Source organism: Onychomys torridus, chromosome 23 (assembly GCF_903995425.1).
Source record: "Onychomys torridus chromosome 23, mOncTor1.1, whole genome shotgun sequence".
NCBI classification, from domain to species: Eukaryota; Metazoa; Chordata; class Mammalia; order Rodentia; family Cricetidae; genus Onychomys; species Onychomys torridus.
Genome location: NC_050465.1, coordinates 737,045 through 756,435, shown reverse-complemented (window position 1 = coordinate 756,435; position 19,391 = coordinate 737,045). Strand labels below are relative to the sequence as shown.

Genomic DNA, 19,391 nt, shown 5'->3' with positions numbered 1-19,391 from the left:
GAAAATCATTTTTAAAATTTCATTTCAAAGCTTTGGCTTAAAGGACTGAGCTAAGGGAATATCTCAGTGGCTTTCTTGCTTGTTCCCCGACACTGCTGGTTTTAAGGGGGAACATACTTTTCTGGAGTCTTCTCAGGACTCACACTGGGTTACATACAGGATCTGCTCTGGCCCCCTTAACTTCACACATCAAAACCTAATTTCCAGCTGTGGCATCAGGAGGCATGGACTTGGGGAAGTAATAGGTTGTCAGGGTGCAGTGCTCGTAAATGCAATTAACGCTCATGCGAAGGAGCACTTGTCACCTGGAAGTCCCTTACCTCTTCTTACATGTGAAGACACAGTGAAAAATGGTAACTGATAAACCGAGAGATGGCCTTCACCACACACCAACTTAATTGGTGCCTTGAACTTTCCAGAGAGATCAATTTCTCTTGTTTCAAAGTTAATAGTCAGTGGTAGTTTTTCCAGAACCCCAAATATGAAGGTCTCATTTTACATGGATATTGTTTGTTCATATTACTGTTGATGATAATGGTGATGCTGATGGGGCTGGTGATGATGGAGGTAATAATGGTGGTGGTTATTATGATGGTGATGATGACAATAATGATTTATAAAGTCCTTATCTATTTGTACTGCATCAAAATATTTTCATATTATGACCCCCTGTCAAAATAACCATGTAGGAAATACGTACTGTTACTATTTATGTTCCAGAAAGGAGTCTAAGGCACAACAGTTACTTGGGTTCTTTCTTTTCTTCCTGGTCCCCTAGAAGGTGAGCCACTCTGATAACTGTCCTGCTGTGTATATAACAAGGAAGAGGCAGAGAGGGTGTGATGGAATTAGCATCTTATTCCTCATGAGGAAGGGATGATTTCCTCTAGACCAGATGGCCAATGTGGTAGAATAGGACAAGAGAGAATATTTCAATTTAGAGAAATTGCAACCTGATACCTACAGCCAGAAGTTTCTCCAGTCCCTCCTGGCCTTGTGGCCCTACAGCCATTTTTAAAATAATCACTCAGAGGCTTAATATTAATTGCAAATTCTATGGCCTATTGCCTCAGGCTTTTTGCTAGCTAACTCTTACAACTTAACTTAACCCATAACTATTAATCTATGTATCACCACAGTGTTCTGTGGCTTTACCTGCATCCCATTACATGTTGCTCCTTGGACAGTGGTTTGGCATCTCCCCAATTCCACCGTTTTTCTTGTCTTCAGTTTGAATGTACTGCCTAACCTTGTCCTGCCTACGGCCCTGCCTCAGAACAATGCTGCTTTGTTTATCAACCCATCAGAGCAACACATATTTACAGCATACACAAAGACATCCCATAGCAGATACCAGCCTTGGGAAAAGGAGTATTATAGCATGAATACCTTTCTGAAAAGAAGTTGAACAAAAATATAGCTGTTCAGGCAAGCCCCAAGTTAAACTTAGAAAAGACACTCCATCCATACCTCTTTGTTAACCTTTAAAGCCTATTCTTGGACATTGCAATTTCAGAATTCTCTGTAGGTTGGATAGAGGATGCTGCCTGAGTAGAAAGGTAGTGGTAACATCACTGTATATGACAGCAGTATGTGTTGAGAATAAAATTATATTCAGATGATAGCAAGTTGATTGTACACTTTCTTAGAATGTCTTCGCAGTATCCATTTCCCCCCTTAAAGCAGAATAATAGTATATAATACCTGTAGTCATTTGGCTAGGTGTAACCCATTTGGTGATTTAGAACAAGAACATTCAGAATGATAACTGTTGTTTATGTGCCATTGTGTCTTCTAATTCAGGAGTGTATTTGCCTAGATCAGTGGTTTCCAACATGTAGGTTGTGACTCCTTTGGGGGTTGAGTGACCCTTCACAGGGGTTGCATATCAGATAATTATATTATGGTTCATAACAGTAGCAAAATGACAGTTATGAAGTAGCAACAAAAATAATTTTATGGTTGGGGGTCACCACAACATGAGGAACTGTATCAAAGGGTCACAGGGTAGGAAGGTTGAAAATCACTGGGTTAGATCTTACTCAGGAACCCACAGAAAATGAGATAGTCTGTATGGGCAAACTGTCCCTCCAAACAACTTCCTCCTGTAAGCATCAAAACTCACAAGTGTGACTAGGGTGCAGCAGTGTGTGGAATGCTTGCCTACCATGCACAAAGCCCTGGATTGTTTCCCTAGCACCCAGGTAAAGGCAGTAGGAATTGGAAGTTCGAAGTCATCCTGGACTACCTGGTGGAGGCCAACTGTTGTTTCAAATACAAAAAACAAAACAAATCACAGCAAAATGTTACAAGCAGGTACAACAATCACCAAGCTTTTAGGTAGAAACTAAAAACTAAAAACTTTGTGTGGAGAAGAGAAAAAGATTGCAATGAGGTCTTGAGTCCATGGTATTGTTAGGGTCGGCGTCCAAAACAGAGAGCTTCACTCCGATATCAGGTCACAAAAGAGGCTTTATTAGCACGAGCTCGTGGGCCACCAGTGTGGGAAATAACTGGTGACCCTGAGTCTAAGGCTCGCAGGCCTTTTATGAGGCTGTTCTATCAGGGCAGGGGAGCGGGGTCATCCAGAGTGCAGACATCTGGGGGCCAGATGTCTCCGCAGTCTTTCTCAGAGTCTGGGTAGGTAAACGAATTTCAAGCTTATCTAGCAAGGGGTTTTTTGGCAAGCATTCTTCTCAAGCAATTTATCTTGTAAGCACAACCGCAGGCGGTTATCCTGCAAGCATCCTGTTAGCAGAGCATGATGGGCTAACTTTCTGGTATGGGGCGTGGGGGCAGAGTGCAGTATTTTCCACTGAATCTACAATTAGCAGAGCTAGTGGGGGGGGGCCTTGTTTCCCTTACAATGGCCTTTCAGTATGGCCACCATTTTCTTCACTGGGTGCCAAATAACTGTATTAACACAGGGGGACATTTTTGAAAGAGCAATCCAGTACCTCCACCCAATTTACCTCCTGATCTGGATTTTATTCATAAAACAGGCCTGATATTCAAGGAGTGTTAGGTAGCCTTGTTTTGTTGGCCCCAAACTTGGTCTTGCCAAGCACTTACAACAGAAGGAAGATCTTTTTCCTCCTGGCCCAAGTGTTGGTTAGAGCGGCGCTACTTGTGGCTGGTCGCTGAGGGAGGAGCATGCTGGAGGAAAGTCACAAGCCATGGTTACCTTTTGGAACTTTATTGGGAGAGAAAGAGAGAGGGAGAGAGAGAGAGAGAGAGAGAGAGAGAGAGAGAGAGAGAGAGAGAGAGAGAGAGACCACGTGGAGGAAAGAGAGCAGAAAGAGAAAAGGGACGCACACAGAGGGCCCTCCTGCTTTTAGGTTGGGCCGTCCCAGGCTGATGCCTGTAATTAAGGACAGAATCCTTACACCAAGACACTGTCAAAGAATTGATTTCTTCCATTTTGTTTCCCAGTCTCCAAGTTTTGGGTCACAGATGTAGGCAGAATCCTTCCTGACTTACTATGCTTTGCACTAAGTCCAGCCTGCCTTCTTCATAGGCTAGCACAGGTGTTGTAAGCTGGCTTTCCCAGTGTCAGAGTTAATGCCAGAGCCCTAGGTCAGCAGCTGGAAGCTGCTATTTGAAAACATCCATGCTTTGGGACTTCCTGAGTTGAGAACAGTATTTATAGGTTATGAGTTTGTGCCAAATGACTCGAGGCATTAATAGACAAACTTGGTGCAATCTATTTTGAGCACCCACAGTTCAAGAATTTATGGTCGGAATTTTTATTTTCCATGTATGCTTTCCCTTTAAGAGCGAGGAAAATGATCTTGAACCAAAGGACTGAAGTGAGATGTGCAAATCCCCTTTGCTATTAATCCCAATGAGGTGCTAACTACAAAGTCCATTTAAGACTCTTTAGCATTAGCCTTAAAGAAGAAGCAGTAAAATAAACAGTTAATGGCCTGAAGCCAGCATCCCCTGCACTTTAATTGATGCTTGACCACTGCATTCCAAGGATAATGGCTGAGCCCTCCTTCACTTCTTGTTTGCACCTAGGGGAGCTGTTGTAAGAGGCCAGGTAATGGTTGGAGAACACTTCCTTACTGTGTTAATGAGCACCCCTAAGCAGCAGCAAGAGCACTGTGTGTTTGTGTTGGGAGGATGGGGAGATAGGAGAGGAGAAATGGGGGGAGGGGAGGGGGAGCCCAACTTTTATTTGTCATTCTAACTAGTTCCTTGGGGGGGGGGTGTTAACAGATCCCTGGACTGCCTTTGTAGGGTTGCTTTCTTTATGGTTTTAGACCTCATTAGGGAAATCATCCAGCCACATACCAGATCGAGGTGAGCCACTCAACATCTGCTTTTCTTCAACCTTTTCTTTCCCTTTTCCAACGTCTAAATGGCAAGCTGAACTCTGCAAAGAGCTGGAGACCTACCACCATGGACCAAAGTTTTCCTCCATAATGCAGTCACAGTCCTAATCTGCTGTAGTTCTCCATGCTTTCTAAGAAATCTCACTGTGGGATGTGGTGGCTCATACCTGCGGTTCAGGTACTTAAGAGCTGAGGCAGGAGGATTGCTGTGAATTCAAGGCTAGCCTGGGAACATCAGAGTCCCTGTCTCAAACACCCAAACAAAGCACACAAGCAAATTAACTAGCAGACCAAAATCCAAACCACCATTCTGGGGGGAAAAAAAAAGAAAGAAAGAAAAGAAAAGAAAAGTAAAAGAAGAAAAAAGAGATAAAAATCTTAACTTTTCTCACCAATTCTGCAATTGAAAATACTTTACAGGCATTTCTTTTTTAGTATGATTATGGACTGGTATTGATGCACAACTCAGTTTACAGGCTAAGTGTAGTGGCACATGCCTTTAGTCCTAGCACCTGGGAGCAGAGCAGGAGGATCTCTGTGAGTTTGAAGCCAGTCTTGTCTACACAGTAAAATCCAGGACAGCCAGGATTACACAGAGAGACCCTGTCTCAAAACCCAAAAAGCAAGCAATCAACTTGCTTTACTTATAGAAACTACATTTCTGGTCTTGGTGCCCAGCCCCACTTTCTCTCTCCTCTCCCCTGGAGTTACTTCACTGTTCCTGTACGTTTGTACCATCTGTGTTAGATGGCACCCTCAAACAGTTTCAGAGGTTCATCCCTTATGATCATGAAGGGGAGCATGATTGTAGGCAGATGTGGTGCTCAAGCTGAGAGTGCTACATCTTGCAGGCAACAGAAGGTTGACTGTCACATTGAAGGAAGCTTGAGAAAAAGAGACCTCAAAGCCTGAACCCATAGTGACACACTTCCTCTAACAAATGCCACTCCCTTTGGGGGCCATTTTCTTCAAACCACCACAGGGGGCCTATATTAGGAATTGCATTACCTCTCATCAGTGCAAGAACACAGCTCTCACCTCAAAGGGGATGAGAGGCAGTTTATTTTGGAGTTGAATATGAGTGAGCATGGCCTAGGAACACAGATTCAGGTTCTCCCAAATATCATGTTCCAATGTGGTGACAGCTTCATGAAGTTTTTAGAGTAACAAAAGATAGCATAAATCAAGATGCTTTTCAAATACATTGGTGAGAACAGCAAATAAATATATTCCCACAAAGCAAGGGAATCTTTGCTATAGGGCTCAGATGCTCTTGTGACATTCTCAGCCCTTGGGTTGGTGGAAGCTAGAGCTCTATTTGTATATCCCCAAAGGGTTTACCTAATTTAAGCCTCAAGGATATTAGGTCAAAACAAAGAGGTGGGCAATAAATAGCTATTTGGGGAGTTAACAGTAGCTCAAGATACAACATCCCAATGCTCTACAATCATTGAGGTTCCAATAAGTCAATCAGTCATATAGAATGTTTGATGTAGGGGTGTATTTTTTTTTTTCTGGGAACTTCATTTTATAATATGTTGATTTCATATCTTAAGAAAGGTACAGCAGTGCCATGTACTCTGAGTTTCTTCTAAGATCGCTAGCAGTGTCTGTGAATGGGATCATACTTGGCTTCTAGCAGCTCTCAAATGATCATAGCACCAAAGAGCCTCCTTTCATGGAGTGAATTCTGTTTCATTTCAGGTTCTTCCTGTAAGGGGCACAAAGGGATGATTTGACTGCAGGGTGTGGTTACCAGGTGCTTGGATCTAGGGTCTAGACTGCGGTGTGCTTTGATCTTGCAGGGGGGGGGGTCTTTTGCCCCACCCCTTGGCATTGTTATAAAAATCCCTTTTGAATAAGCAGGAAAGGCCACTGGGTATTGACCCAGGACCTCCCAAAGCTATTCTGTGTTTAGTTTCTGTCTGTCTCCTCTTTGCTGTCTTTCTATCTAATATTTTCTTACCCCTCTCTCCTCCTCATAAGAATCCTTGAAAAGGTGGGAGCTGGCCTCACATAGGGAGGCAAAAAAAAAAAAAAATTAATGAAATTACACTCTGACCTGGTAGGAGCAACTAGCTACTGTTCTCCTCATCACGAACGGGTTCTTGTACACAAGCTCTTCATCCCAGTGACTCAGTTTAAGGGATTGGAGAACATGACTAGGCAGCAACAGGTATCATGATGACGCAAAGTAGTTTGAGAACACTATGTGTGTGTTCACATGTGTGTATGTATGTGTATGCGTGTGTGTCTGTGTAGAGGCTAGAGGTTGACATTGGGTATCCTCCTCAACTGCTCTTATTTTTTTCAATTTTATTTAATGTGTGTCAGTGTTTTGCCTGCAAATATGTCTGTGTACATGTGCATGCAGTGCCTATAGAGGCCAGAAGAAGACATGGATCCTCTGAGACTAGTGCAGATAATTGTGAGCCTTTATGTGGGTGTTGGGAATCAAACTCAAGTCCTCTGCAAGAGAGGCCATTGCTCTCAACCCCTGTGCCACTAATTTCAGTGGCTCTTATTGCTTGAGACAATCTTTCAGTGAATCTGGAATTCACTGCCTTGGCTAGACTGGCTGGCCAGAAAGCCCCATAAATCATCCCCTGTCTCCTCTCCAATGTGGGGGTTACAGGCAGATTCTCCATACCTGGCTTGCCCGCCCACCCCCACCTCTCTCCCTCTTAAAATGTGTTCTGAACTTAGGTCCCCATGCTTGCACAGCCCACACTTTACTGACAGAATCATCTCTCCACCCAGACCCCAGATTACAAAGTTTTATTTAAAGAAATGCCTCTAGTGCAAATTAAAAACAGAAGTGTTTTCTTTGCATGTCACACCTAAAAAGTCACAAATGTGGGCAGCAGAGGAAGCTGTTAGCTTAGAAAGATCGTTTGTCAATAAGTAAAAGATGATACCACAGGCAGTGTGGTCCTCAGGTAGACAGAGTTTATAGATAACGCCTACATTTAACTGGGACAGGTATTCATTAATAGTTCAGTAAGGCCTTTAAGGCCCCAATACTCATGATGTTATTAAGCATATACAGCTAACACAGAGTTCTTTCTTTCTGAGTTGCACTAAGAAATTCAGAGATGTATAGTGAGTACTGGAGTAAACATCAGTTGCCTGGATTCCAAAAACGTGAATAAAATATGCTCTGGGAGGCTCATGTGAATGCCTCTCATTCCAAATGGTTGTCACTTCAATTAATGTTATGAAGTGACTTATTAGTTTTTCTACTGGATTCTTAACTGGAAGCACATGCCTGACTTACATTGGGGAATCTTTTTCTTTTTTAACTATACATTTATGTGGGTGTCTGTGTGTGATATGTGCATATGTGAGTGCAGGTGTCCATGGGTCCAGAGAGGGCCTCAGAGTCTCTGGCACTGGAATTACAGGCAGTTGTGAACTGTGCAATATGGGTGCTGAGAACTGCACCCAAGAGCAGCAAGCACTCTCACCACTGAGCCATGTCTCCAGCTCCCAGGAATCATTTCCAAAAGCACGTCTGCCAGGATCCTACTCCAAATCCCAGATGTATGTTAGGGGCTGGAAATATGTAGTATGGAGGATGTCCTGCAAGATTTTGAATCTTCTACCCTCATTTCTGGGGACTGGACCCATCCTATGCATGCTAGGCAATTCTTCTACCACTGAGCTTTCTGCATTGTATTTGAGACAAAGTCTTACTAAATTGCCCAGGCTGGCCTTGAACTTGTGATCTTCCCACCACAACCTCTTGAGTAGCTGGGATTATAGGCCTGTACTATAAGGCCTAGCTATAAAGCTACTAGTTTCAACACTACTTAAGGAACCACTACTTCTAACTGAGAAGTTTAGAGTGACAGGAAGCAGGGTGACTTGTCTTCGTTTTCTTAGTCTGCTTGGCCACCTCACCTGTAGAAGTGGACTCCATTAGTGCTCAGTGAGGAAACAGAAGCCAATTATGTAGAAAACGACACATTGTGTACTTTTAATTATGTACTTGTCTGAATTATTGCTGGCTAAATTAATTTAATAGTTGGATAGAATTTTAAAACATAATCTTGGGAAGAAAACCTCTTCTGTATAATTATAGAACATTGTGAGTTCTAAATGTTTAGTGAACAGATGAAGTTGATTTTACAAAATTAAAAGTATTTATGTGAAACCTGGGAATGAAGCAAAGACATGAAAAACATTTTTATGGTGACTGATACCATATTTTGTCTCAATTATTTTATGTGTAGAAATGTCATTTGGAATAAGATCTCAATGTTTGTCAGTCACCTTTTGTCCAGCCAGGGTAATTCTAAATTGATAATAACCTAGGATTTGTGCATTCCAATGATTGCTGTTCTTCAGGATTTGAATAGAACATGGACTGGTGTGATGGCTCAGTTGGTGAAGTGCTTGCTTTGAAAGTGTATGACTTTGACCCTGAGAATTCATGTAATGAAAGCTGGGCATGGTGATACGTACTCAACCCCAGAGGTTGGGAAGGGAGAACAGCCCAGGGCTTGCTGGACACCCTGCCTAGCCTACTTTGTGTGTGTGAGGCCGGTAAGAGACCTTGACTAAAAATAAAGATGGAAAGTATCTGAGGAACAACACTTGAGGTTGTTGTAAGGCCTCCTCATGGACATGCATGACATGTCCCTATATACACATGCACCCCCCACCCACCTGAGTGGACATAATACATATTTCATAAGGCATTCTGGAACTCTTTTTTTTTGTCCCCCGTCTTTGCTGCTTTGGCTCTGTGTACCCATGTGTTACCCATCCCTTCTCCAAGGCTTGTTCTTTGTCACCAAGGAGGTGTCAGCAAGGGTGGCATAAGAAGGAACCATCTAAGACAAATAGTTGGGGACTAATGCATGATGTAAACTTGAGCATGGGTAGACCCAGTCAAACTCAGAATACACTGGAATATCAAGGAAAAGCCCCCAAGTGAGATGAGATGAGAGTAGGATCTCAGTGGTTTTCAGAGTTGGAGGAGGAGGAGTATTGCCAGCAAGAGAGAGCGGTGAACGTGTTTGCAGAGTTGAGATGCACAGGGTATTTCTGTATAGTGCAGAGCCTCCATGGAGCAAGCCATTCACTTCCTTTTTCTCTAAAGTTTGTCTGCAACAGAGGTTCAATAGGAAATGCCAGGAAGAAAGCAACCTGCTCCCTATGGACTAAAACACCGCTCTACACCAGAAACCTTCTTCCAGTCTCCACCGAGACACCAAGTTGACACAATGTCTTTGTAGGGCACATGGGGAGTGGTATAGTGTGAAGACTTGCCTGAATATTCAGGAAATACAGGAGTGCAGTGCAGAAACTAACTTCCCACAGCTGTGAGGAATAGTTCTGAGAGCAGAGGGCTTCATCAGCATTCCTGACAACCCACTTGTTCCATCAGGGACTCAGAACTGCAGCACCTCTTAACTCCTTTCTTTCCCCAGTTCAAGGCCTGCTTCACGCTTTGCTCTGTGACTGCCCTCCGCTTAGCATTTAAAAGAATGCAAAGTGAACCCAATATGTCAAGGAACACTTTGAACAAATCTGTGGTAATGAGTCTTAGGAAATAATACATAGCATCCCCAGGGTGCAAGGGCATTTAAATTGAGAACACTATTTAGAAGGTTGCTGATTTCTCATCTACAGAGGCAACATATTCTTTTTTTTTTTTTTTTTTTTTTTTTTGTGGAGCTGAGGATGGAAACCAGGGCCTTGTGCTTGCTAGGCAAGCATTCTACCACTGAGCTAAATCCCCAACCTGGCAACATATTCTTAAGTGACCATCATTAAGGAGAGGATGCTAGCTATCCTGCACACAAGGCAGACCAAGGCATTCTATTGCTTACCCAGTTTCTTGTTTTACTTCAGTGTACTCATGAGAAAAAAATGTAAGTCTGTGTACATCCCTGTGCCTCAGGACAATGAAAGTAATAGATTGTTAAAAGAGCTCGGATATAGTAACCATGATGCCCTCTGGAACTATGTATTATAGGTATCTAGCCTGTCAAAGCCTGTATAAAGTTCTGATACCTGAAGCATAATAGAGAATCTTAAACTTAAAAACTCCATTACATGAAAATTAATTCATACACAATTATGAAATGAATATAAGGCTTACATCCAACAATTAATTTTTTGCATGCTATATATATATATACATATATATAATATATAATATATATATAGATATAATATGTATAAAATAATATTATATAGCCAGAAGCTCTCTTCGTGTATGTGAGTGTGTGTGTGTGTGTGTGTGTGTGTGTGTGTGTGTGTGTGTGTTGTATATGTATGTATGTATGTATGTGTGTGCCTTGGAGACTAGAAGAGAATGTCAGATCTCCTGGAGCTAGAATAACGGGCAGATGTGAGTTTTCCAACATAGTACTCTCTGGGATGGGTTGATACAAGATGGGGTCTTTAGAAATTTCCAGAACTTTTGACTATCCAGAGTACCCAGGAGAAGAAGCAATGAGTAATACATGCATTTTCTCTGTGGGGGTGAATCTTAAAAATTATTATAGGACCAGCCCAGTCTTCCCAGGGGCTCAGAAGAGAAACTACCAAAGGTGAGAACTATTTTTGGGAAATGAATCTAAGTACACCAAGCTTTTTGTCCGTCTACTTTATTCCTCTGGGATAAATTCCTATCTACACAGCTTCAGTTCTGTACTCAAGCCTAATTCCTTTCTCTCTGTATTTATCTACTATCCCCTCTAAGTTCTATCTTAATTTTCTCATCTTAATTCTGCCCCATCTAGGTTCTTCTCATCTTGTTCTTACCCATCTAGTACTTCCCCATCTGGTTCTTCCTCATCTTCCATCTCGTCCTCAAGTTCTCTCTAGTCAAAATCCTCCTTATACCGCTCAGTTCTCCCCAAGTCTCTGAGGTACTCAGTTATAAACCCATGCAATAGCAATCCTCCCATGTCACCAGGCTTGAATTCCTACAGGGTCATAAAGGCAGATAAGAGTCTTCTGCAGTGACGGTCAGGCTTTCTTTTACAACCTAAAAAAGGAATGTGGTTAAAGGAGGAGGTCAACTGAGAGCTAATGTGGGTTAGTATATCAGAAAGGGAATTTGTGTGCTCAATCTACATTCCTAGAAGTGGTTAGGTAAGAAATTAGGAGTCTATAATGTTAGTAAGGCTGTATAAGAAAGGAGGGTCTCACCTTAAATTGCACAAGAAATAAAACTATCTGCCTGACCTAGGAGACAGGTGTTGTTTCCATAAGGGTGTTACCTTAGTTCAGGAGATCATTTGGCCTTGGATGCTTGATAGGTATTTTAGATAAATATACTGTTAGGAGTTCTTGGGAGTACATAACATACAAGAAAATCATTTTAGGAACCAGCTAATAGATATACAAAAGCTAAAATATCACCAAGACTTCTTAAGCCATGGCTTGACCTTTAGTAGCTTTTGTGATAGTAGCTGAATTCCATTACATTTTCCTACTTGCAGCAGGTAAAGACCAGGGTGTAAACTCAGAGGTTGAGTTCTAAGATGAAGCACAGAGATGAGACTGGCAGACAAAGTGTCTCTCACAGGACAAAGGCAGGAGCAGAACAGAATGATGATGGATGTGCCTGATGCTCCCCTTCTTTGTCCTTAGCAATTTCCCATGATGATTGGAGGGATGTTGCATCTTAAGGACCTGAAGTCTGAATCAACAGAAGCTGTGTGGCTTACTTTATTCCTCCATGTATGGTGTTTATCTGACATTCAGACTAAATTCAGCCTAGGCAAAATTCTAGTCTTGCAGAAAGTGTGTTGGAAGAGCTTGCTTTACATTTATTATTATCCTGTTTCCTTTTAGGTTTTGTGAATGATTCTGTTGCTAAGTCCATCGTGGCTTTGCGTTTAACTCTGGTGGTGAAGGCCAGTACCTGTGTGCCTGGGGATAGCCACTGGAATGACTTAGAGTGTTCAGGAAAAGGAAAATGTGCCACGAAGCCATCAGAGGTAAGGGACACATGGGAGCTTCTACATAACTAAACAAATATATATTTGTATATATGTGTAGGCAACATATAGATACATGAGTTTCCATGTGACTTTTAAAGTCACTGGAGTAAGTTCTATGTAGAGATAGACCTTCTTGAGTTAGTATGAAGCTGAGGTTACTTCTGGTAGAAGAATCAAATGAAATGGAAGAAAGCAAAAGTCATCATGGTCATTTATTTCTCAGGATTTGAAACTGTGGCAATCCCTTCCTCAGGCTAGTGATGAAAGTGAGGGAACAGCAAGAGAAGGTGTGGAGAACAGGGTGACCCAGTGGATTTCATCTTTGAGGAGCCAGCATTATAAACACTATGGAGGACCCGAGCCCTCATTTTCTTTGGCAGCTGTGGTCACGTGACACCAGGTCTCTTGTGAGTGGGACAAGGGCCTGCAGATAGTTTTCTCTTCTGCCTTCTTTCCAGGATTGACAGGAATCAGCTATCAGACCAGCAAAGGGCCATGACAGTCACTGGGACCATCATCCCTGCATCTCAGGTTCCCTTCAAACCTTTTTGGCAGATTGCCTCTAGACTCCAACTGAAGATCCCAGCAGGGGTGACAGTGTTATTAATCTGGGTGCCTGTTCCATTGGGGGTGCCCATTCCTCCCACTACTTCCTACTTCTGGCTCCAACATATCCTTGTTTATTTTCTTCTCTCCATTTACATATACACTTCCACCAGAGTGATAGTTAAGCAAACATGGATTCTCCAAATACCACAAAGCTATGACTTGTTTTAGACAGATTTTAAGGGATAAATAGATACATTTTCTTGGATAATGTAAGTATATTTCAAAGCTGAGATGTGAACTTTAATGAGTGAAGGGAATGGGACTAACTGACAAAAGGAAGAAGCTTTCAAATAATACTTGTCACATGGAAAATGTGCAGTTTCACTGTTTTAGACATAATATTGCAATTGCTTAAATATGCCACTCTCTTGTAAGATGTTCCTGGAAGAGGCAGAGTGTGGTAAGGAACCCAAGTGAAAGTGGGAATGATAGTTTCTGGTGAATCTTAGCGGACAGATGTGAGGATAAACCAAGCCAAAGCTGTTGTCCCTCCAGTACAGGGGGAGAGAGAATGTGGGGTAACAGGAGGTGAGGCACGGCCTACAAGCAGTATCTACAAAGCCAAGAGGGTCTTCCGTGTCTGCCCCTTCAGCGCAGTCTGTTCCCTTTCTGAAGGGAAACTTCTCTTGTCAATGCATACTATGGGGGATCTAGAAGATACTGAATGTCCCCTCATGACGTTGAGAGCTGGGCTGACAACTGTAGAGAAGACGAGGAAGCGGTGCAGAGCCTACTTGGTGAAGTAGGCCCAGAAGAGAAGAGGGAGAAGTGGTGGAAAGTGTCATGGCTTCCACATCAGCCTGTAGGGAAGATATCCACAGCTCCTATCCTTACTGTCCCCACCAAATTGTTCTGAGGCCTGACTAGTTCTGTCAATAAAAGAGAACTGTCTCAGGAGCACTGCCACTCTGGATGTTTATCTTATTTTTGAAAAATTAGCTGACGAACTAACAGATGTCCTTAAGCCATTCTCATACCTACCTCCTTTGTGGTTGACCTGCTCTTCCTGAACCCCTCTCTCCCACCCACCCACTCCCTGCTTGCACCCTTCCACTTCCATATCACGTGTGTTCTGATACCCGCCCCTCTTCTTCCTCCTTCTCCCTCTCATGGGCCCCCTTTCTGGTGTCCTGGCCTCTGACCACACTCACTGCAACATCAGCTGTAAAATCAGAAGCTGGGATCCACATGGGAAAGGGTACAGGCAGGTTCTGTTTTCCAGCTCCATTCATCTGAAATTTTCATTTTCTTTATGGTTGAATGTTTCTGTCATGTGTGTATTTGCCACATTTTTATTATCCATCTGTTGATAGGCATTTGGCTAATTCCATTTCCTGGCTATTGTGAATAGAGCAGTAATGCACATGGCTGAGCAGGTGTCTCTTTAGTAGCATCTGGAGTCCTTTGTGTATATGCCCAGGAATGGAATAGAGGGGTCAGTGACTGATGAAGTGGGAGACTTTGTTCTGAACTCTGTTTTCTAATGGCTGGCCCTTTAGGGAAATGTTTCACCAGGAGGTAGTCATCATGTTGCCATGACGTGTTTGGGTTCGCACTGAGGATGTGGGACTCATGTGAGGAAACTCTAGCTGGGCACTCTGCTTGCATTCAGATTCACTGAAAAGGCTGGAGAGGTATTTAGCACCTGGCAGATAACTTGGAAAACCTTGCCAAACACGGGATAAAAAGACTCAAAAGCCTTGGTGCAGAGTCTGCACTCATTTTGGCAGATCATTTCAGAGCAAGCACGTCTTCACTGGGGACATGGGCTTCTCTGAAGAGCTTCCAGCAGCTAGCTCAGCCCCAGCTGTTGACACCCCCCAGCACCAGTTCAATTGTGGAGTTCACCACTATTGGCTTTACATTTACCTTCAGAATGTTGTGATCAGTCACTGCATCTGAGTCATTTTGCATGTGTATCTGTGTGTGCGTACACATTCCTGTGTATCTGTGTGTGTACACATTCCTGTGTATCTGTGTGTGTACATGTTCCTGTGTATCTGTGTGTGTGCATGTTCATGTGTATCTCTGTGTGTACACGTTCCTGTGTATCTGTGTGCGTACACATTCATGAGTATCTGTGTGTGCATACAGATTCATGTGTACCTGTGTGCGGACATGTTCCTGTGTATCTGTGTGCGTACACATTCATGAGTATCTGTGTGTGCATACAGATTCATGTGTACCTGTGTGTACATACATGTTTGTGAGTATCTGTGTGTGCATACACATTCCTGTGTATCTGTGTGTGTACACGTTCCTATGTATGTGTGCAGACACGTTCCTGTGTATCTGTGTGTGTACACGTTCATGTGTATCTGTGTGTGCATACACATTCATGTGTACCTGTGTGTGCATACATGTTTGTGAGTATCTGTGTGTGCATACACGTTCCTGTGTATCTGTGTGCGTGCGTACACGTTCCTGTGTATGTGTGCAGACACATTCCTGTGTATCTGTGTGTGTACACGTTCATGTGTATCTGTGTGTACATACACATTCATGTGTATCTGTGGGATATGCACTTGCATGCTTGCTTGTGCATGTGGTGCTCAGAGGTCAACCTCAGGTATCTTCCTCAGTCACCCTCATTTTGACTTTTGAGTCAGAGTCTTTTGCTGAGCTTGGGGTTCACCCATTAAAGTAGGTTGCCTAGGCAATGAGCCCCAAGGATCTTGTCTCCATAGTGCTGGGACCACAAGCATGCACCATTGTACCTGACTTTTTATATAGGTTCTTGGAACTTGGGTCCAAATGCTTGTCCTGTAAGCACTTCATAGACTGAACTGTGTCCTCAGCCCCTGAGGCAATGTTTGTCGGAAACCTAACACTGCCTGTGTACCTGTGTGTGCATACATGTTCGTGAGTATCTGCGTGTGCATACATGTTCCTGTGTATCTGTGTGCGTACACGTTCCTGTGTATGTGTGGTGTTCTCCAGGAAGGAAATGTCTCCTCTAGACAGCTACTAGCTGTGGCAAGGACAGGGGGATTAGGAAGGTGGCTTATCTTTTTTGTGCTTACTTGAGATTTGTATCTTTTAAATGTGGCCATTGTCTGGTCAGATACAGTAACTTAAGTAGCTGCAGCTTGTGTTTTCACACTGTCATTGTGTTTCTTTTTATTGTTCCCTAAAGTCAGAAGTCACAGTCCAGCTTTCTCTCTGTGCAAGAATCTACTTTATAGCACAAGAAAAATAGAACTGTATTTGGTGATTTTGTTTTATTGTTTCTAATCATTTTATATTATTTTATTAGATCATCCATCAAGATACAAACAATTTTGTTACTTTTACACCACTCTCACTGAGTAGTTGAGCTCATTTCCTTCCTGTCAGATGTATTTTGGTTAGAGGATATTTCTCAGTCTTTTGTCTTATGGAAGGAACTTTACTGCTGGCTACCAATTCTCTTATTGAACTTTATTACCAAGGTTGTCCTGCTAACAGCGGTCACCTTTGATGATTGGCTCCTTGATTATCTTTGTGTGTGTGTGTGTGTGTGTGTGTGTGTGTGTGTGTGTACATGTGTGTGTGTGTGTGTGTGTGTGTCCATGTATGTGTATGCTTGCACATATGGATGCCAGAAGTCAACCTGGGTAACATTCCTCCAGTGCTGTCTGCTTTGTTTCTAGAGACAGTGTCTTTCTCTAGCCTGGACCTCACCAAATATGCTGGGCTAGGTGGCCTGATCCCCAGGGAGCTGCCTATGTCTCCTGGCCAATACTAGCATTATAAATGCTTGCCACCACACCTGTTGTTGTTGTTGTTTTTAAATGTGGGCTCTGGGGATTGAACTCAGGTTCTTGTAAGGCCAGCACTTTTATGACTGAGCTATCTCCCCAGCTCCCCTTGATTATCTTTTCAAGAGGGTAGCATGGGGCTTTTGAGTCTGCTTAGACCCACACTACATGGTATGAACCTTGTCTTTGAATTGAAAGAGCTTTGTTAGAACTTTCTAACGATATGGAGCCAATAGGATGGCATAGGAATAAGTTTATGCCACTGTGAAGTGTTGCCAAGTCCTAAATCTAGTGGCAGAAGCCTGAAAACTGGAGACTGCAGAAATAATTGCAGTTGAGTCCCAAGACTGTGTGTTGCTGCAGAAACAGGGCAAACGTAGTCTGAAGATATCTGCTGTTGTGATTCTCTCTGGCTTGGGGACGTCAACCTTTCATTCCAGACAGGTCTTCCCCTGACTGATGAGGCTTACTCACGAGAGCAACTTCCTACTCAGGACCTACTGATTTCAGTGTAAACCTCATTCACAAACACCCTTTCAGAACAAGATCCATAATAACGGATGCCTAGATATATCGGTATGGTGGCCCAGCCACATTGATGTGTGAAAATTGACCATCACAAGATTCTCACTGTACCATTGATTCTCTGTTGCCTCTTTCTAGGTAGTGAATTGCCTTGTACACAAGTCTAAGGGCATTTTAAAACATTCCATTGCCTAAGAACAGCCTGAAGCCATTGACAGAAGGTTGCCTTTCAGCCTGTCACTCAGACTGATGTTAGGTGATGGAAGGGAAGGTAGACTGCAGGCAACAGTCCCATGAACAGAGTCCAGGAGTGTGTTCACCCTTTCATGCTCATTCTCCATTGTGAGTGCGCACCATGTTTTCATTCAAGGATTGTCCCATTAATTCCCACACGGAGTTAATAATGAACTCAAGATGGAAGTGACTGGATAGAACAATGACTGTCCTGTCATTTCCCACTTGTTGATTTTGTGTCCATCAAAAGGTAAAGGGATCAGGGCTCTGCTTTCAGGGAATCACCTAGAAGTTTCCCTAGCTCTTGCCTTAGGAATGAATCCACTGTACTTTGGCTTTGAGGCTGGGATACCACAGCCACACACTGACACTTTGCTTTGAGAGAGAACTCAGCTGGCATTGCTCTTGTGTCCTCAAGACCATGTCTTAGTTTGGTCTCCAGCTGTGGAACTGGAGTCCTGACCTTGTGGCACCTCCCTCCCTCCTCTTGAAGTAGTCACAGGTTTGTGCTCTCTGGAATCCTGTTTGACACATGGCCAGACTGAGTTCTTCTATGTGGCCTTGATTTATCATCCTGAATCATTGACCTGATATCCCTATTTTCTGTCCTACATGGCCTAGGTAGGTGACACTGCCCTCTTAGGACCCTGCTGGCCTTATGACTAATCCCTTTCCTTCCATGGAAGCTGGTGCTCTTTTGTTAGAGTTTCCAGGAAATCCCAGATCTTGGGTTTGTTTATGTCAGAATTCATTTGCAGAGAAATGACAGGGACTCACAGGTAGTGTTTCTAGCTTCTGCCTTCCTTCCCCAGCACCCCTCTGGCTCCCGCAGATCTCTGTGGTTTTGTTCTTGCTTATATTGATTTCTGTCTGAAAATTAACCTACCTGCCTGTCCTCTGGATCCTGTTCTCCCAATTTCCCAACTAGAGTTAAATTTCAGCTCCAAACATTTTTGTTTCCAGAAGTGTCACTGAACAGTTGTTTTGAGTCTGGTTGTATTTTTCTTGTCTTTTGGGGGAATGGGGCTTTTGGTTTGTGTTTGTGTTTTTACACATCTGTCATGATTTGCACCTACCTCATGCCTGGGTTCTTGAGTGCCTACTTTAGTGGCTAGGTTTCCCTAGGTTCTGGGGGATATAGATTGGGTCTACAAAGACATTGCCTGGATGTCTAAAAGGAGTCAGAAGACCTTGGGAGCAGCATGCTGGAAGAGTTATTGATGGAGTGGAGCACAGTGATGCATGTGTTCACAGAACTTTGCAAGTATTCTATGAGAGCCCAGAGGAATGTCTATGATAGGCTTGAGAGTATGGGGCAGGGGCATCCCCACAGACTGTGACGGTGGGCTTCTTCATGTTAGCACTTGACTCTGAATCATTCTGCATCTAATATAACAAGTAGCATAGCCTTTTGCATGTTGGAGCTGCTGTAGGATCCTGAGCTGAACAAGGAAGAGAAATTTAATATCGGAGATGTGATAGGGACCAGTTCTTCAAGCTTTGAGGTAGATGTGTAAACTCAGTTTTACATTTGACAAAAATAGGGATGCCACAAATAAATAGTGGGTTTTGAAAATACTGAGTCAGAAGAAAATACTCTCTGCTTGAAGACTCACAGTTAGCAGGAGCTGGAAAGTAGTGGGCACCAATGACAATTCAAACATCACAGCCCTTTTCCCACCATTTCAGAAAGAAACCAGTCAGAATGGTTTAACCTGTGACCTCTTTGATGCTGTCCTCCTATTGGTTTGAAGCCATCACCATAGGTGAGCCTCTCTGTAGGTGGCAGTGGCATGTGCAGGAAGGGCAGACAGTTGTCATAGTTACTCACCATCAATGAACTAAGAGCTAACTCTTCCGCATTATTATGTAAGGCAGAGACCCTCATGGGACCTTGAGAAAAAGGGCACTCTGACCTGGCAGGGTTGCAAGCAAGCAATGGGGTGGAAGGGTAGATGAGGAACTCACAGAGAATCAAA

At 43.2% G+C, this 19,391-nt stretch overlaps 1 protein-coding gene across 1 annotated transcript in view; it reads left to right on the top strand.

The window, feature by feature from the left end:
- Dner (delta/notch like EGF repeat containing) overlaps positions 1–19,391 on the top strand; it is a 336,946-nt gene that overhangs the window by 146,339 nt on the left and 171,216 nt on the right. Inside the window, exon 5 of the mRNA XM_036173515.1 lies at positions 12,156–12,301. Within this exon, the coding sequence (XP_036029408.1) occupies positions 12,156–12,301 (146 nt within the window). The remainder of the gene's footprint in view (positions 1–12,155; positions 12,302–19,391) is intronic.